At 38.0% G+C, this 26,647-nt stretch overlaps 1 protein-coding gene across 2 annotated transcripts in view; it reads left to right on the top strand.

Moving 5' to 3' along the window:
• The window catches only part of NEK7 (NIMA related kinase 7), a 158,398-nt gene that overhangs the window by 71,878 nt on the left and 59,873 nt on the right, over positions 1-26,647 (top strand). For both annotated transcript variants that reach the window (XM_053606378.1, XM_053606379.1), the window contains exon 3: positions 5,459-5,599. In XM_053606378.1, the coding sequence (XP_053462353.1) occupies positions 5,459-5,599 (141 nt within the window). The remainder of the gene's footprint in view (positions 1-5,458; positions 5,600-26,647) is intronic.

Genomic DNA, 26,647 nt, shown 5'->3' with positions numbered 1-26,647 from the left:
CCATGGCAATTGCAACAACAACAAAAATAAACAAATGGGACTTCATTAAACTGAAAAGCTTCTGTACAGCTAAGGAGACAATAACCAAAGCAAAGAGACAACCTACACAATGGAAAGGATATTTGCATATTTTCAATCAGACAAAAGCTTGATTACTAGGATCTATAGAGAACTCAAATTAATCCACATGAAAAAAGCCAACAATCCCATATATCAATGGGCAAGAGACATGAATAGAACTTCCTCTAAAGATGGCAGACGAATGGCTAACAAACACATGAAAAAATGTTCATCATCTCTATATATTAGAGAAATGCAAATCAAAACAACCCTGAGATATCATCTAACCCCAGTGAGAACGGCCCACATCACAAAATCTCAAAACTGCAGATGCTGGCGTGGATGTGGAGAGAAGGGAACACTTTTACACTGCTGGTGGGACTGCAAACTAGTACAACCTTTCTGGAAGGAAGTATGGAGAAACCTCAAAGCACTCAAGCTAGACCTCCCATTTGATCCTGCAATCCCATTACTGGGCATCTACCCAGAAGGAAAAAAAATCCTTTTATCATAAGGACATTTGTGCTAGACTGTTTATTGCAGCTCAATTTACAATCGCCAAAATGTGGAAACAGCCTAAATGCCCACCAACCCAGGAATGGATTAACAAGCTGTGGTATATGTATACCATGGAAAACTATTCAGCCATTAAAAAAAATGGAGACTTTACATCCTTCGTATTAACCTGGATGGAAGTGGAAGACATTATTCTTAGTAAAGCATCACAAGAATGGAGAAGCATGAATCCTATGTACTCAATTTTGATATGAGGATAATTAATGACAAGGTTATGGGGGGGAAAGCAGAAAGAGGGACGGAGGGAGGGGGGGTGGGGTCTTGGTGTGTGTCACACTTTATGGGGGCAAGACATGATTGCAAGAGGGACTTTACCTAACAATTGCAGTCAGTGTAACCTGGCTTATTGTACCCTCAATGAATCCCCAACAATAAAAAAAATAATAATAAAAATTAAAAAAAATAAAAGAAAATCATAAGGAACAGAAATTATCTTTACTGTTTATTAAAGGGAAATGAATCATTATAAAGGTCTTTGTCATCTTCAAGCAGAGTAGGCTGAGGAAGAGAAGAAAAAAGAAGTGTTAGTTTCTCTGTTAGGGGTGGCAGAGGTAGAAGAAAATCCACGTAATAAAGTGGATTCGTGCAGTTCAAAACTTGTGTTGTTCAAGGGACTGGGTAATCCAGAACCCAACACAGTGCCTGAGCTATACAATTTCTGTGGAGTTGAAGACCACCATCCCTGGCTGTGGAAGCACAGAGTTGAGAGCCAGTGAGGCTGCCACGTGAGCTGAAGGGATTTCTTAGGAACACTGACAGTGGAGCTGAATCTCAAACATGAGTTGTGGTTTGCCAAGACGGAAAGATGCAATTTTTCAGCAGGCATGGGAACAAGGCAAGCACAGTGCCTTGAGGCAAGAGTTCATAGTGCACTTGGGAGTATCTGGTGTGGTTAGTGGAGGGAACCCATGGCAAAGTTCAAAAGTGACTTTAAAAGCCTTCTGTCACAGATAAGGAATTATTTTCCTCAATTTATAGTGGAAGAAGCAATGTAGATATTTTATTCTCATAAAACTTGAAGGTCTTATAAGTGACTCTTCTCAAATCCAAAAGGCATTTTGTGCAGCTTAGAAAAAAAGCCTTGGTCATTAAGGAACGTCAGGAGACTGAGACTCAGTCTACACTCCAAATCGAGAACAGCACAAAGTCAGTTTCAGTGATTTTTATTTGGTTTGTAATTTATACTTATTTGGATCTCATTGTTTTGCTGCGTTATTCCCAGTATAAACTCAAGATGCTAAACTGAAAACATGTGGGAAATAGGAAATCATTCAAAAAAGAGAATATAGCTCTTTCCTGAATGTGGCTCTTTATTTGAGTAGGAACTCATTTGATGATCTTATCTTTTATTTAAAGCACCAATATAAAGCTAGCTACAGTGGACTGTGACTCATCAAAATGAAGGATGGCATTGAATACAATATAATATAATCATTACTGAAGTATGTGTATTACCTGCCTGGTGATCTCCTAAAGGAGACCTCATCCTACATGAGCTTATTTTTATACAAATTGCAGTGTGGCAAAGAGACCCAAGGGTAGTTGGAGATGTGCAGCTATGTTCCTTCTCATGTCAGCTCTCCACATCTACACTGGGTGACAGGACATGGGAGCAGATGAGACAAGCTGTCACTCACCCACATTGCCCTTTGAAGAAAAGCCATGGGGGGAAAAAGGTGCTGCAAATGGGCTGTGAAGTTTACATACACTGCCCACTGTTAAACAGATTACGTCTAATGAAGTGTCTAATGCTCAGGCCATATCAACCTAATCCTCCCTGGCAGTTCATCCCTCAACTGCCAAAAAACACCGCCCTCTGGCCCTCTCTCGCCACTCTGGCGGCCAAGCACAGGGAGGTGCCCGGTCTTAATAAACCAAGACAGTGTGTGATCTGACATGCAAATGTAGGTCATTGCATATGTAAATGTGTGATTACAAACCTGCATGCCAAAACACATTAGTGAGACTTTGCTCTCAGCATGCGGTTGTCACTCTGCCTTAGCAGTTCACTTTAATATTTGTCAAGTTCTTGTGCAGACAGAAGATGGAATTCCCAGTCAAATTTAAAGTATCTGGATTGTATGATAGGGTTCCTAATGATGAAGCTGTGTTTTACTGTTAAGATTGACAAATCTTCATCGGGAGAAAGAATGGTCTCTGTGGGTATGGAGGAAGGAATTGTACATATTACGTGTTGCAGCCTATCTTTGTATGTCCAATATGAAAATAATTTTCTTAAAAAAGCATAGACAATTTTAAAAATCTTCTTTCAAAACAAAACCTTTATTTAAAGTTAAAACCTTTAAAAATTAAGGTAATATTTATTGACTATCTCTGAGAAGTGGTACTTTGAGAGTTTCTTGTGTTAAATATGTCATTTTGTCATAGTAACACAATTATAAATTCAATGACTATGAAAAATCTTCTTAAAGGGCGGCGCCTGTGGCTCAGTGAGTAGGGCGCCGGCCCCATATGCCGAGGGTGGTGGGTTCAAACCCTAGCCCTGGCCAAACTGCAACAGAAAAATAGCCGGGTGTTGTGGCGGGCGCCTGTAGTCCCAGCTGCTCGGGAGGCTGAGGCAGGAGAATCGCGTAAGCACAAGAGTTAGAGGTTGCTGTGAGCCGTGTGACGCCACGGCACTCTACCCGAGGGCGGTACCGTGAGACTCTGTCTCTACACAAAAAAAAAAAAAATCTTCTTAAAAATGGAAAACATGGAAGATGATCTCCCTTTATTTGGTAATTTTATTTTGGTTTATTTTTCTTATTAGGATATACCTTTTCATTTTCATTTTTAACATGTTTTTGTCTCTAGGTTTTTTGTTTGTCAAAAGACTCAAAGTTGAATATATCTGTGGATCATCATGTCGGCACCCATAATATTGGGTTAATATTATAGGTGATTTGGTTTAACAACATGACAGTGTATCATAGGCTATACTGGGAATAAGCTAGATATAGGTTTGATTTGATAACATCTACATTGAGGACTGGTGTGAGACCTGAATGAGATGGCATGTAAGTCTTAATATATAGTGTCTATTAAGTAACAGGCACTAACCTGGTATCTTTTATTATTGTAGTGGTTGTTGTTACTAACATTAATTATAACAATTATCTTATGGTCCTGTATTTATGAAATGAATCTGTGAAATTTTTGCATTCTGGTTATTTTGCATATTTTAAAGGAACAATGGTATTTTTCTTTACAATATTTTGGGCTTTCAGAAGAATAAAAGCAGTATATGTTAACAGAAATTGTTGTTCCTTTTTTTTCTCTTTTTGAGAAATACTGAGTTTGAATTTACAGTGGATCCTTAGCAGAATTTTACACTTTTTCTTACCATGGTAGATGTAGTAAAATTAAAAGACAAAATGGACTAGGGGTTCATGTAAAGTACTGGCCATATATCAAAATAGATTTCTGCATAAGTTCAGGACATGGAATTATCAGCCTCAGCCAAGGTTTGTTTGAAGGCCTAAGAGTTCAAATTGAATGTAATGTATGTTTGAAGCAGTACTTTCCTTTAATGCATTAATAAGTCTTTAATATTCGGTCTCATTCTAGAGAGTGCACTAGTCCTGTTTACTCAAGCAGGGCTTAGAGAACAGAGAGGGAGCAAAGGGTCTGAGAGTGTACGCATCAATAATTTAGAGTCCTTAAAAGGCCCAGGCATGTTTAGGAAAAAAAGAGAAAATATGGCAGTTAAAATAGACTATTTTGTTCTGTTTTATATAGGTAGTGATGCTAAACATAGTGCCATGAGGAGCATAAAAGGCAGTATTCCTTGGATGTGTGCTACAACTTCACAATGGACAATGTCTGACTATAGTAGATGTTCAGTTAATGTTTACTTCTATGACTGAATGGGTAACGAGTCCATGAGCAAACAGGTGAACAAAAGAACTAGGGCAGTGGGTAAAATCTATGTTAATTTTTTTGTCTCAAAATAGGGATGGACCATTATGGTGCCGCCCCCTCCACCAGTCCAACCCCAATAATTATTTCTCTTAAGCACAGTGAAGAGCCTCTTCCATGTATTTGGGCAAGCTGTTTGAGAGTAGAAAATACTTCTGGTTGATCTGCTTTCCTAGCAGCTGGCATAGTGTCTGCCACATACTTAATCCAAAAAAAGGTTAGTGAATAAAGAAATGATGTTTTCCACAATCAAAAAAAAATTGTTAAAAATGTAATGATGTGATTTTAGACTCCTTGGCACAGAAATATTCTTTGCAGAAGTTAAATAACTGTCAGGAAATTAAGTGTTTCATGCATTAGTTGATAGGTGGACTAAATAAACACTCACATACACACAGAATTCATTTTGACTGGAAGATTCTTTGAAAAAGAAATGTCAGAGAAATACTAGATTGAAAGGGACAAGTTTTTATCCTGTGAACTGAAGATAAGTTATAACAGGTTCCTTTCTAAAATTTCAAAATCAATTATTCCTGTTATATCCCTCTTCCTTGATTTACTTTTCCTTTTTAGCCTTTACTGTTTCACATACTATATATGTATTTTATGTGTACATTACTTTTTTCTTCACTAGGATGTAAGTTTTTTAGGGGATTATTAATTGGGATTATTAAGTTATTGTTAAAGTTTATTAGGGGATTAATAATGGGGATTATTGTCTGTAGTTTGCTATGATGTGCTCTGTGTAGGATGGTACCCTGCAGGAGCAGGTGTTGAATAAGTATTTGTTGACTGAATGGATTGTCTGCAAGCCCAGCATAGGTGCCATCTACTTATGTGAAAATGATCAGTGATCATGCATATTTTGACTGATTGAAAATTTTTCTGCTGTTTTTAATTGCAGAAGGCCTTACGACCAGATATGGGCTATAATACATTAGCCAACTTTCGAATAGAAAAGAAAATTGGTCGCGGACAATTTAGTGAAGTTTATAGAGCAGCCTGTCTCTTGGATGGAGTACCAGTAGCTTTAAAAAAAGTACAGGTAAGATGATTTTAATCATAAAATGTTAAATGTACTATGTGAATAATAGATAAGAGAAAAATATGTCCTGAATGGGTAATGATAGCCTTAAGTTGAGAATGGTAGCAATGAAGGAACACTGGATTTTAAAAACATGAATTGATTGTAGTATAGAGTGGAAATTAACTTTTAGTTTAAACATTACTTCTAGGACTAGGCTTTAAAAATTTAGCTAGTATTGATCCTAGAAAAGCTTTCACAACTCTGTATTTTAAGAGGAAGATTTGAGTAATCACCATTGCTTCTAATTAGACATGTAGCTAAATGTTAAATCCTTAGCTAAAGTTCTGCAGCTACAAGCATCACTGTAAGAAACTAGACTCAGAAAATGAATTGCGTGAAGGTAACAAATGATAGTCAAACTATCCGAGAAATAAATAAAGGGAAAATGAAGTGAATTTTATTTACTTGGAAATTTAAAAATTGAGATAGATAAAATGAAAGGGTTCAGATCTAACTTAAAAATCTCCGGGGCGGCGCCTGTGGCTTAGTCAGTAAGGCGCCGGCCCCATATATCGAGGGAGACGGGTTCAAACCCTGCCCCGGCCAAACTGCAACCAAAAAATAGCCAGGCGTGTGGTGGGGGCCTGTAGTCCCAGCTACTCAGGAGTCTGAGGCAAGAGAATCGCTTAAGCCCAGGAGTTGGAGGTTGCTGTGAGCTGTGTGAGGCCACGGCACTCTACAGAGAGCCATAAAGTGAGACTCTGTCTCTACAAAAAAAAAAAAAAAAATTCTCCATATGGTATTTGTATCATTACTTTGCTCTCCAATCGCAATTCTTTTCTGTCTTTCCCAAATTCCTTTTTCTTGCTCCAGCTCCTCTCACCCAGTCCTGCCCTCAGACTGCTTTTCTAATTCTACTCAGCTACCCCAGAATGTTCCCTTGCCAGAGCCCTGAAAGTTTTACCTGCCCTAATGAGATCCTTTGCCTTAGAAAGTGCTTGTTTTTCTGCCTTAGAGTGTGCATGACAGCATACGATTTTCTTTCCCTTTCTCAATGAATGTAGTTGACACTCACATCTGCCATAGACTTCCCATTTTGCTGTGCAATACTGATATTTTTCTGCAGGGACTTGGGAAACCTAAATTTCTTTTCTTTCCTTTTTCTTTTTTTTTTTAAACAAAAACATCTTAAAGTGATCAGTTTACTTACAATTCCCATTCCAGAAATGAACAGTTTTTATTTACATTTAAAAGATGAACTATCAGGTGGTGCCTGCGGCTCAGTGAGTAGGGCACTGGCCCCATATACCAAGGGTGGCGGGTTCAAAAGTGGCCCGGCCGAACTGCAACAAAAAAAAATAGCCAAGTGTTGTGGTGGGCGCCTGTAGTCTTGCTGAGGCAAGAGAATTGCCTAAGCCCAGGAACTGGAGATTGCTGTGAGTTGTGTGATAAAGTGAGACTCTGTCTCTACAAATAAATAAATAAATAAAGATGAAATATTAACTATTTAAGAAAGATTTTATATGGCATGTGTGTAATATATACAACTATAATAAAGATACCTTCAGAGCCACAATCCAGCTTAAGAAATAACCTTGAATATATTTTTGACTTGTGTCTGCCACTCACTTCCCTTAGAGGTTACCATATCCTAAATTTAGTGTTTATCATTCCTTTGTTTTTCTTTATAGTTTTTTTCTACATCAGTTTGAATTTCTAAAAGCCTGCTGTTTACTTTTGCACTTTTTGAACTTGTTGTAAATGCAGCAGATGTAGTGTGTATATCAGGCACACACGCACACACCTTTCTTTTTTCAAGCAGCATCACATTTATCTTTTCTGTGTGAGTCCGTTCAGTTATTCTTGTTGCTTGCTGTTTAGCTTATTTACAGTTGTTCACTATTACAGACAATACTGCTGTGATTTTTTGTGTGTCTTTCTTTCTTGGTATATAAATGCAAGAATTTCTCTTTTGTTTGTGCTTAAGAAAGGGACTGATGAGCCACTACACATTAATGCTGATTTTTTTCCCCCAAGTTGTATTAGTTTATTTTTTCACCATCAGCATATAATAATTGCAATCTTCTATCTTTTAGTATGCCACGCAGAGCTTAAGAAAACAAAATATAGAATGTCAGTGTTAGTGTTTATGAAACAGATGGCTTTTGGATCATTCCCTCACAAAGGAACTCTGATTCATTTTTTAAATGTATTAAATTTTTACTGTGATCTCTGAACACCGAGGGAAATTTGAAAGAAACTAATGGTCTATTCTTGCCCTCCAGGGGAAGAAGAGTCTATCTGGAACAATTGAATGTTAAACTCTGTGACATGGATTCCTGATTTAAATAGGAGCTCACAGAATGGAGATGTCAATGTGAGCTGTAGGAATTGGCGGAATTGGAACTTAAGCCAGGCTATAAATGTGAGACCAGATTGCAGAGAATGCTGGAGCCAGACAGGGGAATTTGAACTGTAGGCAAGCAAGGATTCACTGTAGACTCTCAAGTAGAGTAAGACTGTTCAAAATTCATTATTTTCAAAATAAAATTATAAATTCAACATACAGATAGACTGCAGAGAAGATAGCTGCCCATTTGCCGCAGGGAGTCAAGATGGGAGGACAGCGGACTGAGAAATCCATTTGAAGCTCTCCAGAGCCTGTTTGCTTACTTTTCCACCTTCTCATTGATTCTGAGTGTAGAAAGGAGATAGAGCTCAATTCTGTCTGCAGTGATTTTTTTTTTTTTTTAATTACAGAACCTTGTCATTAGAAATATTTAGAAAGGAAAGGGAAGAAAGGAGGAAGGGAGGAATGCACAGAGGGAGGAAGAAAAAGAAGCTTTTGCCTGCATTTTCCTTTCTATTGATTGGAAGTTTGAATAGGCATGAGTTAATTTGCATAGTTGTATTTCCATTTTTTTATTGACCAGGTGTCCCCTCCCACTGCCTCCATCTCACACTGTGATAAACATCAGATTACTGTGCCAAGTGAGTTTATTCTTTGGGATTCTGTCATTCCTGTCTGCTTTATTATGTGTTGACATTGTGGCATCTTCTAGTTTAACGTAACTTCTATATGGAATTGAAACATGTTGTTGGGAAGATACTGTTAGCTTATTTAATTAATTAGGAACGATTTCTTAAACTTTTGTGGGGAGAAATGCATTTACATTACAGGCGTGGTATTGATTCTCATGATGTGTTAAATTTGTGCTGCACACACAATCTGAGGGTTCTTCCTTTAAAAAAGCCATTTCTGCAGCTTAAAATATTGTTAAAATGTTGACTATTTTAAAATATTGTTAACCAGATGATTTTCCCTCTGTGGAATACTAAACCAACTCTTCACAAAATTCCTTGAAGAATCAAATACTGCATTTCCTCTTGCAGCTTGTTATTTTAAGGCCACATTGTTACTGTTCCCAGCTCTGCTAGAATTCTTCTTGAATGCTTTGACTTCATATACTAAAGTGTTGCTATTATAATTCATTTCTCTGCTTGCACATCTTTGATGAGATTGATTATTTATTTATTTATTTATTTTTGAGACAGAGCCTCACTATGTTGCCCCTGGTAGAGTGCTGTGGCATCTCAGCTCACAGCAACCTCCAACTCTTTGGCTTAAGCGATTTTTTTGCCTCAGCCTCCTAAGTAGATGGGACTACAGGCGCCTGCCACAATGCCTGCCTATTTTTTGTTGCATTTGTCATTGTTGTTTAGCTAGACCAGGCCGGATTCGAACCTGCCAACTTTGGTGTGTGTGGCTGGCGCTGTAATCACTGTGTTACAGGTGCTGAGCCTGATGAGATAGTTTAGAACTGCCATCCACATTCCTTAGCTTAGTTCACAAGGCCCTGCCTCACTTTGTCCCACACCATCTAGTTCACTTATTTAGGGCCTTGAAAAAGTATGTGCTAGCTCTGGTGACTTTTCTGCAGGCTTGACTTTTACCTGTGTGTGGAAAGAAGAGTACACGTACTCTTCTAGTGCATGTTACCAGAATGCATGTTACTTCTTTGATATTACAAAGGGATCTGAGAGGCTACAGTCCATGGCAGTGCTAACCAGTCTTTTTGAAAATGTACCTGGATTCCATCATGGTTTGTTTGGAAAAAGAATGATGATGGCTTAACTGATGTAACAGTTTTGAAATTCTGTGTATCAACTTCATTTCTCTCTCTCTCTCTTTCTGTTGCTCATTGAATTGATTCCACCACTGTTTATTGATCACCTAATGTTCATTGGTCAGTGTAAGACATGGGGAACACTATGATATGAACACAATGGGACTCATGGGATTCCAATTGGGGTACAAGAAAGACACCTTTAAAATCAAGGCATACACAATGTGGAAGCAGCCTTGAGGAGAACAGCTTTGGCTGAGAAAGTCTTAACAGAGACCTCACAGAGAACGTGAGTTGGGTCTCAAAACTTCCTTTCTTTGTGTTAGAAGATTATAAAAGAGTTGTTTTGTTCTGGTATGTGTAGTCTCTATTTTATTGTATTTATTAGCTCATTGATTAGAGCTATGTAATTGGAATTGATTTTTATTTTGTCAATCTAGTGACATGGAGTTATAGTAGTATAGGTTTTAGGTTTCATTGTTTCTCAGTTCTTTGACTATTCTTGTCTTAATTTTTTAAGTTAGTGGTATTTTGATCCTTAATTAATTAATGGTGAATTTCTCTTTGCTTACTCTGAAGTTATATTTTCAAATAACACATTTTGCTGAGTGACATCCCTTGTCAGGGAGTATTTTTTTTTTTAGAATGAAAATCTAGAAAACATTCTCTCTCATATATTACACACACACATATATATATTTACAAAATGATAGTATGTTTTCTTCAAATTCAACTTGTTGATCTTAGTGATCTCAAATAAAAGGAATGCTTTCCTTTTATACTTACGTTTGAAAGTATGCTTTCTTTTGATACTTATGTTTGCTTATTGTCTTAAAGCATTTGTCAAGAAAATAACTTGAAATTACATTAATAAATGTAACTTACTTTTCATGTGTGTAATTTCAGAGTCTAGGTCGTGGATGTTTTCATGTAATTAGAAATTGGGAGGGCATGTAATCAGAAATTTATGGACAATGATAGCTTCTTCCGTAACACAGAGTGATTTTTATGTAGCCACCATCTCTATAGCCATACATTAGCCTCTTTTTCATTGTTCATTGTGAGTACTGAATTTATCTTGAAGCTTTTATGAACTCCATCATTTAATCTCTATAGACTTCATTTTAAGCTTTCAATTTTTATTTGAATAAATGCAAATTAAGAAGCATTTGCAAGAATAATCCATTAATGACATTAAAAAATTTGGAGAACGATTCAGTAAATTGATGTTAGTTTTACTTGTCTAAGTCGCATGGTCTTTTGTCTTAAAAATTAAAGCTTCATAATTTTATTTATTTGTACTTCAGATCTCATTGAAGCATTTCTAAGCATGCAAGAAAAATAGCAAATTTTTAGTTTTATTGAAAGTGGTTAACATTTTGAGTTTATAATGAATCACCATATATGGCCCAAATAGATTGCTAATGTTAAATAGTTTAAAGGATACTGTGGATATTAGTGAAATAATTTATTCCTTCCTCTTTATTTTTTATTTTCCAGAATTTTCTTTTCTTTGGCATCTTGTATATTTTAGTGTTATTACTAAGATAATGCAAGTTTTGATTGTACAGATTATCTTAAAAATTTTAAATTATAAACTCTTCTAATGGCCAGCTCAGGCCAGGCAAATAAAAATAGAGTGACTTTTTAATTTATACTGTTGAAGGTTTTATTATGTTCTATTTAATCTTTACTGAGGACCTACTACATGACAGACTTTGTACTGAACGACACAATAACTGAGTTCAAAATTTTTGCAGGAGAGACAGACAATAAATGAAATAATTATAGCCAAAAAGGAAATGACTGTGGTGTGGTAATAGAGGCAAACTCGGCGGAGAAGGAGAGTGTTCAGCAAAAGCTTCTCTGGGGATGTGAAACATAAGCTGAGGTGGAGGATCAGGAGTCAGCTGTCTGAACGGTAGGAGTGAGAAGGTTCCAGGTATAGAGAACAGCAGAGGTACAGGCCCTGACCACAGGATGCGTGTAGATAGAGGACACCCAGCAGATAGTTGTGATCCCAGTAAATGCTGTTAAGGGAGGGAAAGAGCACAGGGCTACGGAGCTAGATGACAGTCAGATTTTTGCAGGTTTTGTTTGTAGGCCATGGAGAGAAGTTTATCTGTAATTTACTATGTTGTTATAGAGGTAATGAATAGCTATTAAAGGAGTTTAGGCCCGTGAGTGATAAACTCTGGTATACGTTTTTTTTAAAAGATTGACAGACTGCTCTGTAAAAAATGGATTAATAGTCCTCAGTATATAATAACAGTAATGCCACGTTCCTAATAAAAAATTTCAACTATTAAATAATATTATTAGAAATATGACTAGGAATTACAAAATATCAGTTTTTGAAAATTTTGTGAACATTCGAGCCAGAATAATATAAAGAAGCATTAAAATGAGGTAACTTCTATGTTGGAGGCAGTGGACATTTGAGGAGACAACATCCCTGACCTTTTCTTCATACATAATTCTTTACTTGTTATTCTTTACATTACTTTTGCTTTGTATGTGATAGTCCCGCGTTCCTAACAACCCTCTCAAATGTAAGGTGCTTTTTCTTTATTGACTTGGGGTACAGTGGAGTCATCTTCACTCAAGTTAATTTCTGCTGCTGCTTCAGACGTCTACATCCACAATATCTTACTCCCCGTCTTTGAAGCCAGTGCCACCCAGCTAGATATTTTTCCCATCATTGTTCCTTGTCTGCCAGTCTGTGCTTATACACACGCACACACACATACACGCGCGCGCGCGCACACACACACACACACACACACTATATTACATGTGTAAGATACGTCAGCATTGCATATGTCATATGTAATTATATTATCTGCCGTGTATTATGTATACTTATATATATCATACATCATTTTATATATAGTACTCTCAGTTTGCCTCCATCCGTTTCCTGCACCCTGTCAGCTCTACCGAGACCAGGCCTCCTGGGGTCTCAGCATGCCCACACTGTGGCATTCGGTCAGTTCTCTCAAGCCACTATCTTGGCTTTCTCAGCACTTTACCCGTCTCAAATTGCCCCAGTATCCTCTTTAACTATAATTCCTATCTCTTTCCCGTTCTGTCTTGAAACCAAACTTGTTCCTTAACCTCCTCCTGATTACCCGGCATCATTCCGTAGTCTCTATACCTCTCATCTGAGATCTGATTTCAACTTGTTTTCTTACCTCCCTTGGATCCTGGTTGGGTATTTCAGTGATGTGGCTCTCCCACACTCAGGTCCCCTCTATCTTGCTAATCCACAGCATGGTTTATCTCCTCTGTGGATTTTTTTATTCTCCGTTCACGTGTAATCACTTTTCTGAGACCCACAGCACAGAAGGCTCAGGTTGATTACTTTGCTTTGGAAATTCGTTCTCTTACACTTGCCACTTGAATATGTTGTAACCACGGTATGAGAAGACCCTCCCCTCAGCGGGTGTGTATACCCACACTGAGCAGCTCGTGTTAGCACCCCTTGGACAGCGACAGTCTCTGCTGTCCACAAGCTTTTGACTGCACAGCTGTCCCAACTAATCTTCTCTTAACTCTGCCTGTTCTTAGGAGAAGATCCTTTTTTTTAGCCTCCTGTGAGCCCTGTTCACCAATTGCCCCATTTTCCTTACAGACATCACCAATTCACTTTCCTACCTATCTCTCTATAACGCATGTTACTTGAGTACCCACAGATTCTTAACACTTGCCTATTGTGTTTTCTGTGGTGTCACCATCTTGGTTCTCCTCCCTCTCTGGATGTCCTCTTGTTCCTTCAGTTGCTCCTTTTGTTCCTATTCCTTTTGATGTATTTCTCACAGTTATGATATTGGATTTTTCCCTTCTCCTATGCACACATGCTCAGCGCAGTGTACCTCCATATGGTGTCTTCTTCATCTGACAGCATTGCTAAGTTCCAAGCTCGCGCAAAATCTGAACAAAAGATGGATTCACACTGACTTTGCTAATTTTCTAATGTTGTTAAGCAAACCTATTGAAGAAAGCTGACTGTTGGACTGGAAGTTAGTATACCGTATACTGCCCTGAGGGTTAAAATGCATCCCCTTGGAAACACAGGATTTTTTCCAGCGGTCATAGAATTATTAGTAACACCAACTGGTATCTAGTTCTGTGGCATCACTTGGATGGACGTAAGGAATCCAGAGGAAGGGAACAGCACTGTCTTTTAGTTTCTAGTTCAGACACGTGGATGCATTACGGTGAGAGAGGACTGACAGAAATGAAATTACGGGACTAGGTGCTAAAAGCAGCAAAGTTCGGTCAGCAGCAGAGGACTATTCTTGGACTCATCTTGCTTAAATTCTGTCTCCCTCCTCACTTCTTCAAGAGATGAATTATTTGAGATTATTTTGTTCAGTGATTGAATTTTCTATCTACAGATGGTGCAGCATTTTCTAACCACTTTACCTACCTTCTCCCCCTTTGAATTAACGAGATAGGCATTGGAAGAGAAAGTCTTTGTCTTTCAGGCTGATAACCAAAATACTCATATATGGAGTAGGGAGTTAGGCTGGAGAGGATCTGTGCACTCATTGGGCAGGTAGAATAAAAGGGTGAAACCGCCAGGATTGTGCCAGGGTTCAAGAGGAGGGAGCACAGTGGGAATAACAAACGTGGTACAGGGTGAGATCAAAAGAAGGAAGGAGGACATGTCAGATGATGACAGGGTCACTCAAGTTTGGGAAATGATGCTTAGTTCATTCATTTAGCCTCTGAAAAACTAGTGTGGACCAGGAGGTGTGTGGTTAAGATTTTCATATTTATATGGTTTATTAAAATGAGATATATCACGTTTGCACGTTTGTCAGACTCCCTTGGTGTATAATTTTCAGTACTTTGCTGCATCTTAAGTGGTTTTTCTTCTAATAATTTGCCATTAGCCTCTTTAAAGATTTTTTAAAAGCTACTTGAAGGATTCTCTTTTAAAATATCTGTGTTATCCTTTTCAGGTTCATTAATTATGAATAATTTTGGCAAAATTTTAAGATGATGAAAAAACTTTTAAAAACGATTCAGATAATGCCAAGAATCTATCAGCCACTACTTCCCTAGTCACAGCAAATAATTTTTCTCTTACCAAGTATAAGATAAAAACCTGAAGAGATTTTGGGCGCACTGAAACGACCAAATACATTCTAAAAACGTCCTTGTAAGTGTTATAAAATCCAGAATTCCCCCCATACATATTGTCTTCTCTTGTAAATTATCAGACAGCTTTGAATCTATGTTTTGAAAGGACTTAATCTAAAGATTCAGTATTTATTTTTGTCTTAATGTGTTGGCTGAGAGAAAAAGAAAGATAAGATGTTTTGAATTTCCAGTTAAATGTATTTGTAAATATATTTGGCTTAAGATTTTTATTGTCTTGAATATGCTGTCAACACTTATTTCTCCCAGTATTTGATGAGTGACTTTTGATATTATTGAAAATCCAGTCAAAAACAAAAGTTAATTTGAATCCTAAATTAATTTAATTGTAAGTTTGATCAAATAAATATTTGTGATTTTTGCACAGCATGTTTCTATCCGTGTACTTGCTATCTAGTTACAGTTTCCTAAAGATCTATGGACATCTTATTCTCATCTCACTCACTCTCTTGATTTTTTTTTTTAAGGTATTTTTGCCATCACAGAGACATTGATTACTGAGAAATTAGATTTATATGTGTCTCCATGTTTGTGATTTTCTTCATTTTAATCACTAGCACTGTACGGGCATTATTCATTCTCTGTGTCCTTAAACAAAAATTCAGGAATATCTTAAAGATCTAAAACACTTAAAATGTGCTTCCCAGTGTATCTTTGAGTTATCTCAAATTCCTCATGACTAATAGTTCTTGAGAGCAGTATCAGCATTTATGATTTGGGAGGTTCAGATATTCCTCTTGACATTTTAATTTTTTTTTTTTGTAGAAGTTTTATAAATATTTTTAAGCTTTGATTCTCCAGTTTTTTTTAAAAATGTCAGAACACACACGCACACATTTTTGTAGTCCCTTCACTATGAGCACAGATTCGAGCTACAGGGCCGCAGTGCCTCTTGGTTATAGTAGTTGGTCACCTCTTCCAGGAAGCCCTCTAGAGCAGTGGCTCTCAACCTTTCTTTTCTTTTTTCTTTTGTTTCTTTTATTTATTTATTTATTTCTTAAATCATAGCTGTGTACATTAATGCAATCATGGGGCACCATACACTGGTTCTATGGACCGTTTGACACGTTTTCATCACACTGGTTAACATAGCCTTCCTGGCATTTTCTTAGTTATTGTGTTAAGACATTTACGTTAGACATTTACTAAGTTTCACATATACCCTTGTAAGATGCACCGCAGGTGTGATCCCACCAATCACCCTCCTTCCGCCCCTCTCCCCCTTCCCTTTCCCCGTTTCCCCTATTCTTAGGTTATAACTGGGTTATAGCCTTCATGTGAAAGCCATAAATTAGTTTCATAGTAGGGCTGAGTACATTGGATACCTTTTCTTCCATTCTTGAGATACTTTACTAAGAAGAATATGTTCCTCTCCATCCATGTAAACATGAAAGAGGTAAAGTCTCCATCTTTCTTTAAGGCTGCATAATATTCGATGGTGTACATATACCACAATTTATGAATCCATTTGTGGATCGATGGGCACTTGGGCTTTTTCCATGACTTAGCAATTATGAATTGGGCTGCAATAAACATTCTGGTACAAGTATCTTTGTTATCATGTGATTTTTGGTCTTCTGGGTATATACCTAGTAGAGGAATTATAGGATTGAATGGCAGATCTATTTTCAGATCTCTAAGTGTTCTCCAAACATCTTTCCCAAAGGAATGTATTAATTTGCGTTCCCACCAGCAGTGTAGAAGTGTTCCCTTTTCTCCACATCCACACCAACATCTCTGATCTTGGATTTTGTGATATGGGCTAATCTTACTGGAGTTAGATGATATCTCAAAGTAGTTTTGATTTGCATTTCTCTGATGATTAAAGATGATGAGCATTTTTTCATATGTCTGTAGGCCATGCGCCTGTCTTCTTCAGAGAAGTTTCTCTTCAAGTCCCTTGCCCAGCCTGCGATGGGATCACTTGTTCTTTTCTTGCTTATACGTGTGAGTTTTCTGTGGATTCTGGTTATTAAACCTTTGTCGGAGACATAACCGGCAAATATCTTCTCCAATTTTCAGGGCTGTTTGCTTGCTTTACTTACTATGTTCTTGGCTGTGCAGAAGCTTTTTAGTTTTAACAGGTCCCAGTAGTGTATTTTTGAAGCTGCTTCAATTGCCCGGGGGGGGTCCTCATCATAAAATACTCGCCCAGACCGATTTCTTCAAGGGTTTCCCCTGCAGTCTCTTCTAGTATTTTTACAGTTTCATGTCTTATGTTTAAATCTTTAATCCAGTGAGAGTCTGTCTTAGTTAATGGAGAAAGGTGTGGGTCCAGTTTCAGTCTTCTACAGGTTGCCAGCCAGTTCACCCAGCACCATTTGTTAAATAGGGAATCTTTTCCCCACTGGATGTTTTTAATTGGCTTGTCAAAGACCAAATAACAGTAAGTAGCTGGATTCATCTCTTGGTTCTCTATTCTGTTCCAGACATCTACTTCTCTGTTTTTGTGCCAGTACCATGCTGTTTTGATCACTATCGATTTATGGTATAGTCTGAGGTCTGGTAGCGTGATTCCTCCTGCCTTGTTTTTATTTCTGAGTAATAACTTGGCTATTCGAGGTTTTTTACGATTCCATATAAAAAGAAGTATTATTTTTTCAAGATCTTTAAAGTATGACAGTGGAGCTTTACTAGGGATTGTATTAAAATTGTATATTGCTTTGGGTAGTATGGACATTTTAACAATGTTGATTCTTCCCAGCCATGAGCATGGTATGTTTTTCCATTTGTTATCATTTTCAGCTATTTCTTTCCTTAGAGTTTCATAGTTCTCTTTATAGAGATCTTTCACGTCTTTTGTTAGATAAACTCCCAAATATTTCATCTTCTTGGCACTGCTGTGAATGGAATAGAGTCCTTAACTGTTTTTTCAGCTTGCCTACTGTTGGTATATATAAAGGGTACTGATTTATGAATGTTGATTTTGTAACCTGAGACGCTGCTGTATTCCTTGATCACTTCTAAGAGTTTTGTAGTAGAATCCCTGGTGTTTTCCAGATATACAATCATATCATCTGCGAAGAGCGGAAGTTTGATCTCTTCTGACCCTATATGGATACCCTTGATTGCCTTTTCTTTCCTAATTGCAATGGCTAAAACTTCCATTACAATGTTAAAGAGCAATGGAGACAATGGGCAGCCTTGTCTGGTTCCTGATCAGAGTGGAAAAGATTTCAATTTAACTCCATTCAATACGATATTGGCTGTGGGTTTGCTGTAGATGGCCTCTATCAGTTTTAGAAATGTCCCTTCTGTACCAATATTTTTAAGTGTTCTGATCATGAAGGGGTGCTGGATATTATCAAAACCTTTTTCTGCATCAATTGATAGAATCATAGGGTCTTTGTTTTTTAAGCTGTTTATGTGCTGAATTATACTTATGGATTTACATATATTGAACCAGCCTTGAGACCCTAGGATAAAACCGACTTGATCATGATGTATAATTTGATGTGTTGCTGGATTTTGTTTGTTAGGATCTTGTTGAATATTTTTGCATCTATATTCATTAATGATATTGGTCTATAATTTTATTTTGTTGTTGGGTCTTTCCTGGTTTGGGGATCAGGGTGATGTTTGCTTTATAGAACGTGTTGGCTAGTCTTCCTTCTTTTTCTACCTTTTAGAACAGGTTGAGTAATATAGGTACTAGTTCCCCTTTAAAGGTTTGGTAGAATTCTGACGTGAAGCCATCTGGTCCCGGGCTTTTCTTTTTAGGGAGATTTTGTATGGTTGATGCTATTTCAGAACTTGATATTGGCCTGTTCAACATTTCCACTTGATTCTGACTAAGTCTTGGAAGTGACGTGTTTCCCAGTATTGGTCAATTTCCTTCAGATTTTCATATTTGTGAGAATAAAGTTTCTTGTAATATTCATTAAGGATTTTTTTTAATTTCTGAGGAGTCTGTTGTTATTTCGTTTCTGATTGATGAAATTAGAGATTTTACTCCTTTTTTACTGATTAGGTTAGCCAAAGGTTTATCTATTTTATTGACCTTTTTAAAAAACCAACTTTTTTTGATTTATTGATCTGTTGTATAATTCTTTTGTTCTCAATTTCATTTAATTCTGCTCTAATTTTGGTTATTTCTTTTCTTCAACTGGGTTTGGGGTTGGAATATTCTTCCTTTTCCAATTACTTGAGATGTCCCATTAAGTTTTTAACTTCCACTCTTTCCGTTCTCTTGAGGAAGGCTTGCGGTGCTATAAATTTCCCTTTTAGGCCTGCTGTTGTGGTATCCCAGAGGTTCTGATAATTCGTGTCTTCATTGTCGTTTTGTTCTAAAAATTTGGCAATTTCCTTCTTAATCTCATCTCTGACCCAGCTATCATTCAGCATAAGGTTATTTAACTTCCACGTTTTTGTATGAGTATGCAGATTCCTGTTGTTACTGAGTTCAACTTTTTATTCCAGGTTGGTCTGAGAAGATGCAAGGAATAATTTCTATTCCTTTAAATTTACTGAGGTTAGATTTGTGACCTAAGATATGATTGATTTTGGAGTATGTTCCGTGGACTGATGAGAAGTATGTGTATTCAGTTTTGTTGGGATGAAATGTTCTGTAGATGTCTGCTAAATCCAAATGTTGGATGGTTAGGTTTAAATCTAAAATTTCTTTGCTCAGCTTCTTATTGGAGGATCAATCCAACACTGCCAAAGGAGTGTTGAAATCTCCGACTGTTATGGAGCTGGAGGAAATCAAGTTGCTCATGTCTGTTAGAGTTTCTCTTATAAATTGAGGTGCATTCTGGTTGGGTGCATAGATATTAATAATTGAAATCTCATCATATTGAGTATTACCCTTCACAAATATGAAGTGACCATTCTTATACTTCTTTACTTTTGTTGGTTTAAAGCCTACTGTGTCTGCAAATAGAATTGCAACACCTGCTTTTTTCTTATTACCATTTGCCTGAAATATGGATGACCATCCTTTCACCCTCAGTCTATATTTGTCTTTTAAGGTAAGATGTGACTCTTGTATGCAGCAAATATCTGGCCTGAGTTTTTGTATCCAGTCAGCTAACCTGTGCCTCTTTAGAGGACAGTTTAAGCCGTTCACATTAATGGAGAATATTGATAAGTCTGGTAAAATTTGGGGTATCAAGTTTTTTGAAAGTCCAGGGGACTTTTTTAATCCTTTCGCCAGTGTGGAAGTTGGAGTTTGATTAAAAGTTTCTGAGTGAGTTTATTTTTTTGTTAGAGTATTGGGCTGGTCATTATGGAGGATAGGTCTGAGAATATCCTGAAGAGCTGGTTTGGTTATGGCAAATTTCTTCAACATATGAAATGAATGTCATTAAAGTATTTAATTTCTCCATGATAAACTCACTTTAGCTGGATACAGGATCCAGGGTTGAAAGTTATTTTGTTTTAGGAGATTAAAAGTCGATGACCACCCTCTTCTGGCTTTAAAAGTTTCAGCACAGAGATCTGCATTCATTCTAATATTCTTCCCTTTGTAGGTAATGGATTTCTTATGTCTGGCTGCTTTCAGAATTTTCTCTTTCATATTACCTTTAGTGAAGTTAATTATGATGTGCCTGGGGGATGTCTTATTCGGGTTGAGTCATGCTGGAGTTCTGCAACTGTCTGCTGTCTGAATTTCAGAATCTCTTAGCATGTCTGGAAAGTTCTCTTTCATAATTTCATGGAGAAGGGCCTCCGTGCCTTGTGAGGCCACTTCATCACTTTCAGGGATTCCAATGAAGTGGATATTAGCCTTCTTCAAATTATCCCAGAGCTCTCTGAGAGAATGATCCGTTTTTGCTGTCCATTTCTCTTGTTCTTTGAGTGTTTGGGAGCGTTCAAAGGCTTTGTCTTCAGTGTCAGAAATCCTTTCTTCTGCTTGCTCCACTCTGTTACTGAGGTCTTCTACTGTGTTTTTTAGGTCTTTGAAGGCTGCAAATTCTTGCTTCAGTGTGTCAAAATCTTTGGTGGTTTTGTCTTTAAATCGTTAAATTTTTGAGACAACTTTTGACTTTCTCCTTGAATTTCTGATTCTGACTTTTGAATTGCTCCTCGAATTTCTAATTCCAAATTTTCCTCCATTCTATTAATCTTGTTTGCAATCCAAATTGTGAATTCAATTTCTGACATCTTGGCCAGGTGTTTATGAATGGGATCTTCAGTTACATCTGCCATATCTTTCCTTGGGGGGTGAGGGGGTTTGATCTATTCTGGTTATTCATGTTACCAGAGTTTTTCTGCCGATTCCTCCCCATGATTGTTTTACACCGTTTGATTTTTCCCCTGGAGCTTTGTCTCCAACCCATACAGTGCTATGGCCTGTGAAACTGGGGACCTCTTTGGTGTGGTGGGACTAAGTAGTTATGTCTTGTTTTCAGCTGGTCTCTGTTCAACCCTAGTGAAACAGTTACTCTGGCTTGAAGTCTTAGCTGTTGAGAAATACCAGTAATTAAGTCACCCCGCCCCCCATAGGCAACAATTGGAAAAGGAAAATCAAATCTTCCTTCAACCACACACCCAGGGCACCACCTGAATAGTCCTCGGGCATTTTTCTCAGTTCAAAAAGTCCAAATCAGTTTAATAGGTCTGTGGCAACTGGATCACAAGGGTCTGGTGACTACTGAGATTTGGCTTCCTCCGGTGCTCTGTGGAGTCAGGAGGACCCACCCAGCAAATAGATTAGTCTGGGAAGGTTGATGCCTCCTTCCCCACCTTGCACCTCTCTCACACCCAGTCACTTATAGTCCCGCAGGGCTGTGACACAGTTGCCTGTAGTGAACAGATACTCTAAGGGTTTGCACCTGCCTGAATCACAAGGAGATCTGTTTCTGCTCAGCCTGGCCGCTGTGCTCTGCCTCTGTCTAGCAGGGATAGGTGAGGCCTGACAACCTCAGGTGCTTGATGGAGGCTGGGAGGCATTCACTCAGTTCCAGCCCTGCCCCTGATTGATGTTACTGACAGAGCAGAACAGAAAAACTTTGCAAGAATTTGTTTCTGTCCCTGCTAAATTCCTCTGCAGATGCGAAGCTGTTTTGAGTTCCCAGAGCCTGCGCCTCAGGCCCTGTCTTTGCTTTTGCAGGTTTGTATTCCGTTAGCTGTCCATTCTAGCCACCTGTCTTCCTTTGTCTATAGACTGACGATCCCCTAAGGTCCAGGTGCGTCTTAGGCTCAGTAAAGCGGTCCTCTGTGTCAGCCCCACCCTGGGAACTTCCCGGCTCTGAGCGTGCATTTCTAGTCCCCGCGCTCCACCCAGGCCGGTACTGCCTCAGGCAAACCCTTTATTCATGGGGCCTGTGTTTTCATACCCAGATCTGTTCCATGGTGGTTGCCACCTGAGTAGATGCCCAGCCTCCTCTGGTTGCCCTGGGAGACAGGGGGTGTGGCTTCAGAATATCCTGGAGTGAGGTGTATTGTTGCCAAAAGATGGCTGCTGGTTTGCGCCTCGGGGCACGTCTGCTCCTGCATGGTTGCCTCTCAGCGGGCGTCCTCTCCTCGCTCCAATGCCGCAGAGTTAGCACTGACCAGCTGCAGTTTAGGCCCTGTCCATACCCCTCGAGAAATCACCCAAGAATCTGGACTCCTGGGGGACAGGCCTCTAGACCCCTGAGTGAGAGTGGAGGGGAGTGCTGGGAGCTCAGAGTTGCGGGTAGAGAATATATACAGTTTTATGCCTGGCAGGAGAACACTGTGGCAACCTAGTAGGGGAGGTAGGTCCAGTTTTTAGAGGATCTCTCCCATGGAGTGTAGTGGGAGGACCTTTGAACTCTGCTCGTTTGTTTGTGGGGCACTCCGAGCCGTTCTCATGGGGGAGGGAACTCCTGTCCGCTTGGTGATGGATTTTGTACCTTTTGTTTGTATCATTTGGGTTGCAGCTCGCCTCAGCGGGGTTGATGTGCGTTCTTCAACCTTCTCTCTTGGTGCAGCTCTAGTCCACCAGGTTACTTGCTAAATTTCTGTCCTTTAACTCTCCTTCTGGACGGGAGCCTCTGTGGAAAGCTGGCTTCAGTCAGCCTTCTTGTCTCTGCCCCTCCACCCCCCGCCATTTTAATTTTTAAGTAAAGGCATTATTAGAAATCTAACAATAAGGTGGGTATTTAGTGTGGTTTTATAAATAATAGAAAACACGAACATATACAATTGTAGAATGTCTGTACCCAGAATCAAGTTATTTGTAATAATTATCTGTATATAGAGTAAAACTATGATGAAGAGAATTTTGGTATACTATATGAGTGTTTTGCTTCCTACAATAAGTGGTATCATACTTTTTGTATTAAAGTGTAGGTTTTTTTTTAAACCTGTCCAACTGGTGTCCATTTATCGCTGAAGTCTTATTTTACCAAAGTTTGCTAAATATAAGAGCTTGATGTTTGCCAAAAAATACCTTTTAGAAATTTTGTGTGAAGTTTGATAGTGTTGCCACTCATACTCTGTTGCTTTTCTTCCCTGTTCCTTTCCTTTCTATACTGTGTCATTCTGCTTCATTCTGCAGTCATGGTAGTTCATAGACGTTCACTGTACCTAAGATGTCTAGAATTATTAATAGAGAAAAGAGGTTTGTATTTATAAAACACATACAAGCCTACATATGTTTTTCTATTCTTTGATTGAGAGAAACTTTGATGTCATCTAGTTTCTCTCTCTTTTTTGTAAACTATTAATAAGATTCTATGTTTTTAAAAATCTTGACAGTATGCAGTAATTGACCATTTTACATTAAAACTTAAAAACATAAGCATTGATACATGACGTTTTCATTAAAAACTGTAGAAATGGAAACCATTTTGTTATGATGTTAGGTGCAGAAGCATATAGCATTTTTTATACTGCTGCTTTTTGTTTCACTTTGTAAAAACACATTTGTGCAAAGATTGTACTGAGCAAAAGCTAAATTTTTTTTTTATTTATTTTTTTTTATTTTTGGGGATTCATTGAGGGTACAATAAGCCAGGTTACACTGATTGCATTTCTTAGGTAAAGTCCCTCTTGCAATCATGTCTTGCCCCCAGAAGGTGTGGCACACACCAAGGCCCCACCCCTCTCCCTCCTTCCCTCTCTCTGCTTTTCCTTCCCCCTCCCCTTGACCTTAATTGTCATCATATCAAAATTGAGTACATAGGATTCATGCTTCTCCATTCTCGTGATGCTTTACTAAGAATAATGTCTTCCACTTCCATCCAGGTTAATACGAAGGATGTAAAGACTCCATTTTTTTTTTTTAATAGCTGAATAGTATTCCATGGTATATATATATACCACAGCTTGTTAATCTATTCCTGGGTTGGTGGGCATTTAGGCTGTTTCCACATTTTGGCGATTGTAAATTGAGCTGCAGTAAACAGTCTAGTACAAGTGTCCTTATGATAAAAGGATTTTTTTCCTTCTGGGTAGATGCCCAGTAATGGGATTGCAGGATCAAATGGGAGGTCTAGCTTGAATGCTTTGAGGTTTCTCTATACTTCCTTCCAGAAAGGTTGTACTAGTTTGCAGTCCCACCAGCAGTGTAAAAGTGTTCCCTTCTCTCTACATCCATGCCAGCATCTGCAGTTTTGAGATTTTGTGATGTGTGCCATTCTCGCTGGGGTTAGATGGTATCTCAGGGTGGTTTTGATTTGCATTTCTCTAATATATAGGGATGATAAACATTTTTTCATATGTTTGTTAGCCATTCATCTGTCTTCTTTAGAGAAAGTTCTATTCATGTCTCTTGCCCATTGATATGTGGGATTGTTGGCTTTTTTCATATGGATTAATTTGAGTTCTCTATAGATCCTAGTTATCAAGCTTTTGTCTAATTCAAAATATGCAAATATCCTTTCCCATTGTGTAGGTTGTCTATTTGCTTTGGTTGTTGTCTCCTGAATAGACCAATTTCAAGCACTGAGATTAAAGAAACAATAAAAAATCTTCCAACCAAAAAATGCCCTGGTCCAGATGGCTTCACACCAGAATTCTATCAAACCTTCAAGGAAGATCTTATTCCTGTACTGCAGAAATTATTCCAAAAAATTGAGGAAGAAGGAATCTTCCCCAACACATTCTATGAAGCAAACATCACCCTGATACCAAAACCAGGAAAAGACCCAAACATAAAGGAGAATTTCTGACCAATCTCACTCATGAATATAGATGCAAAAATTCTCAACAAAATCCTAGCCAACAGATTACAGCTTATCATCAAAAAAGTCATACATCATGATCAAGTAGGTTTCATCCCAGGGATGCAAGGCTGGTTTAACATACGCAAGTCCATAAACGTTATCCACCATATTAACAGAGGCAAAAATAAAGATCACATGATCCTCTCAATAGATGCAGAAAAAGCATTTGATAAAATCCAGCATCCTTTTCTAATTAGAACACTGAAGAGTATAGGCATAGGTGGCACATTTCTAAAACTGATTGAAGCTATCTATGACAAACTCACAGCCAATATTTTACTGAATGGAGTAAAACTGAAAGCTTTTCCTCTTAGAACTGGAACCAGACAAGGTTGTCCTCTGTCACCTTTACTATTCAACATAGTGCTGGAAGTTCTAGCCAATACAATTAGGCAAGACAAGGAAATAAAGGGAATCCAAATGGGAGCAGAGGAGGTCAAACTCTCCCTGTTTGCTGATGACATGCTCTTATACTTAGAGAATCCCAAAGACTCAACCACAAGACTCCTAGAAGTCATCAAAAAATACTGTAATGTTTCAGGATATAAAATCAATGTCCACAAGTCAGTAGCCTTTGTATACGCCAATAACAGTGAAGATGAGAAGCTAATTAAGGGCACAACTCCCTTCACCATAGTTTCAAAGAAAATGAAATACCTAGGAATATACCTAACAAAGGAGGTGAAGGACCTCTATAAAGAAAATTATGAAATCCTCAGAAAGGAAATAGCAGAGGATATTATCAAATGGAAGAACACACCATGCTCATGGATGGGCAGATCAACATTGTTAAAATGTCTATACTTCTCAAAGCAATCTACCTATTCAGTGCCATTCCTATCAATATACCAGCATCGTACTTTCAAGATTTGGAAGAAATGATTCTGCCTTTTGTTGTATGGAACCAGAAAAAACCCTGTATAAAAACCCTGGTAAAAATAAAAGGCAGTTCTTAGTATTAAAAATAAAGCTGGGGGTATCAGCATACCAGATTTCAGTCTGTACTACAAAGCCATAGTGGTCAAGACAGCATGGTACAGGCACAAAAATAGAGACATAGACACTTGGAATGGAATAGAAAACCAAGAAATGAAACTAACATCTTACAACCACCTAATCTTCGATAAACCAAATAAGAACATACCTTGGGGGAAAGACTCCCTGTTCAATAAATGGTGCTGGGAGAACTGGATATCCACATGGAAAAGACTGAAACTGGACCCACACCTTTCCCTACTCACAAAAATTGATTCAAGATGGATAAAGTACTTAAATTTAAGGCATGAAACAATAAAAATCCTCAAAGAAAGCATAGGAAAAACACTGGAAGATATTGGCCTGGGGAAAGACTTCATGAAGAAGAATGCCATGGCAAAAGCTAAAATTTTTTAAGGCAGTGAATTTGTGGATTTCATTTTTATTTTGAAATGTTATTTACTATCCTTACTTTGATTTTTAATTAAAAAATTAGAATTGTGCTTCTTTGGATATTAAGGATGATATACAGCAAAAGTTGTCTGTTATAAGCTGTAATTATCCACCCTCATTCTATATTTACTTTTATGTGTTTATCTAACACATCATTATTTTATTTCTGGCCAGCAGAATCTCATAATTCCTCCAAGATTCAGCTG

The sequence above is a fragment of the Nycticebus coucang genome, chromosome 10, assembly GCF_027406575.1.
Source record: "Nycticebus coucang isolate mNycCou1 chromosome 10, mNycCou1.pri, whole genome shotgun sequence".
Classification (NCBI taxonomy): Eukaryota; Metazoa; Chordata; class Mammalia; order Primates; family Lorisidae; genus Nycticebus; species Nycticebus coucang.
Note: the sequence above shows the minus strand (reverse complement) of the source record. Positions and strands in the feature narration are given on the sequence as shown.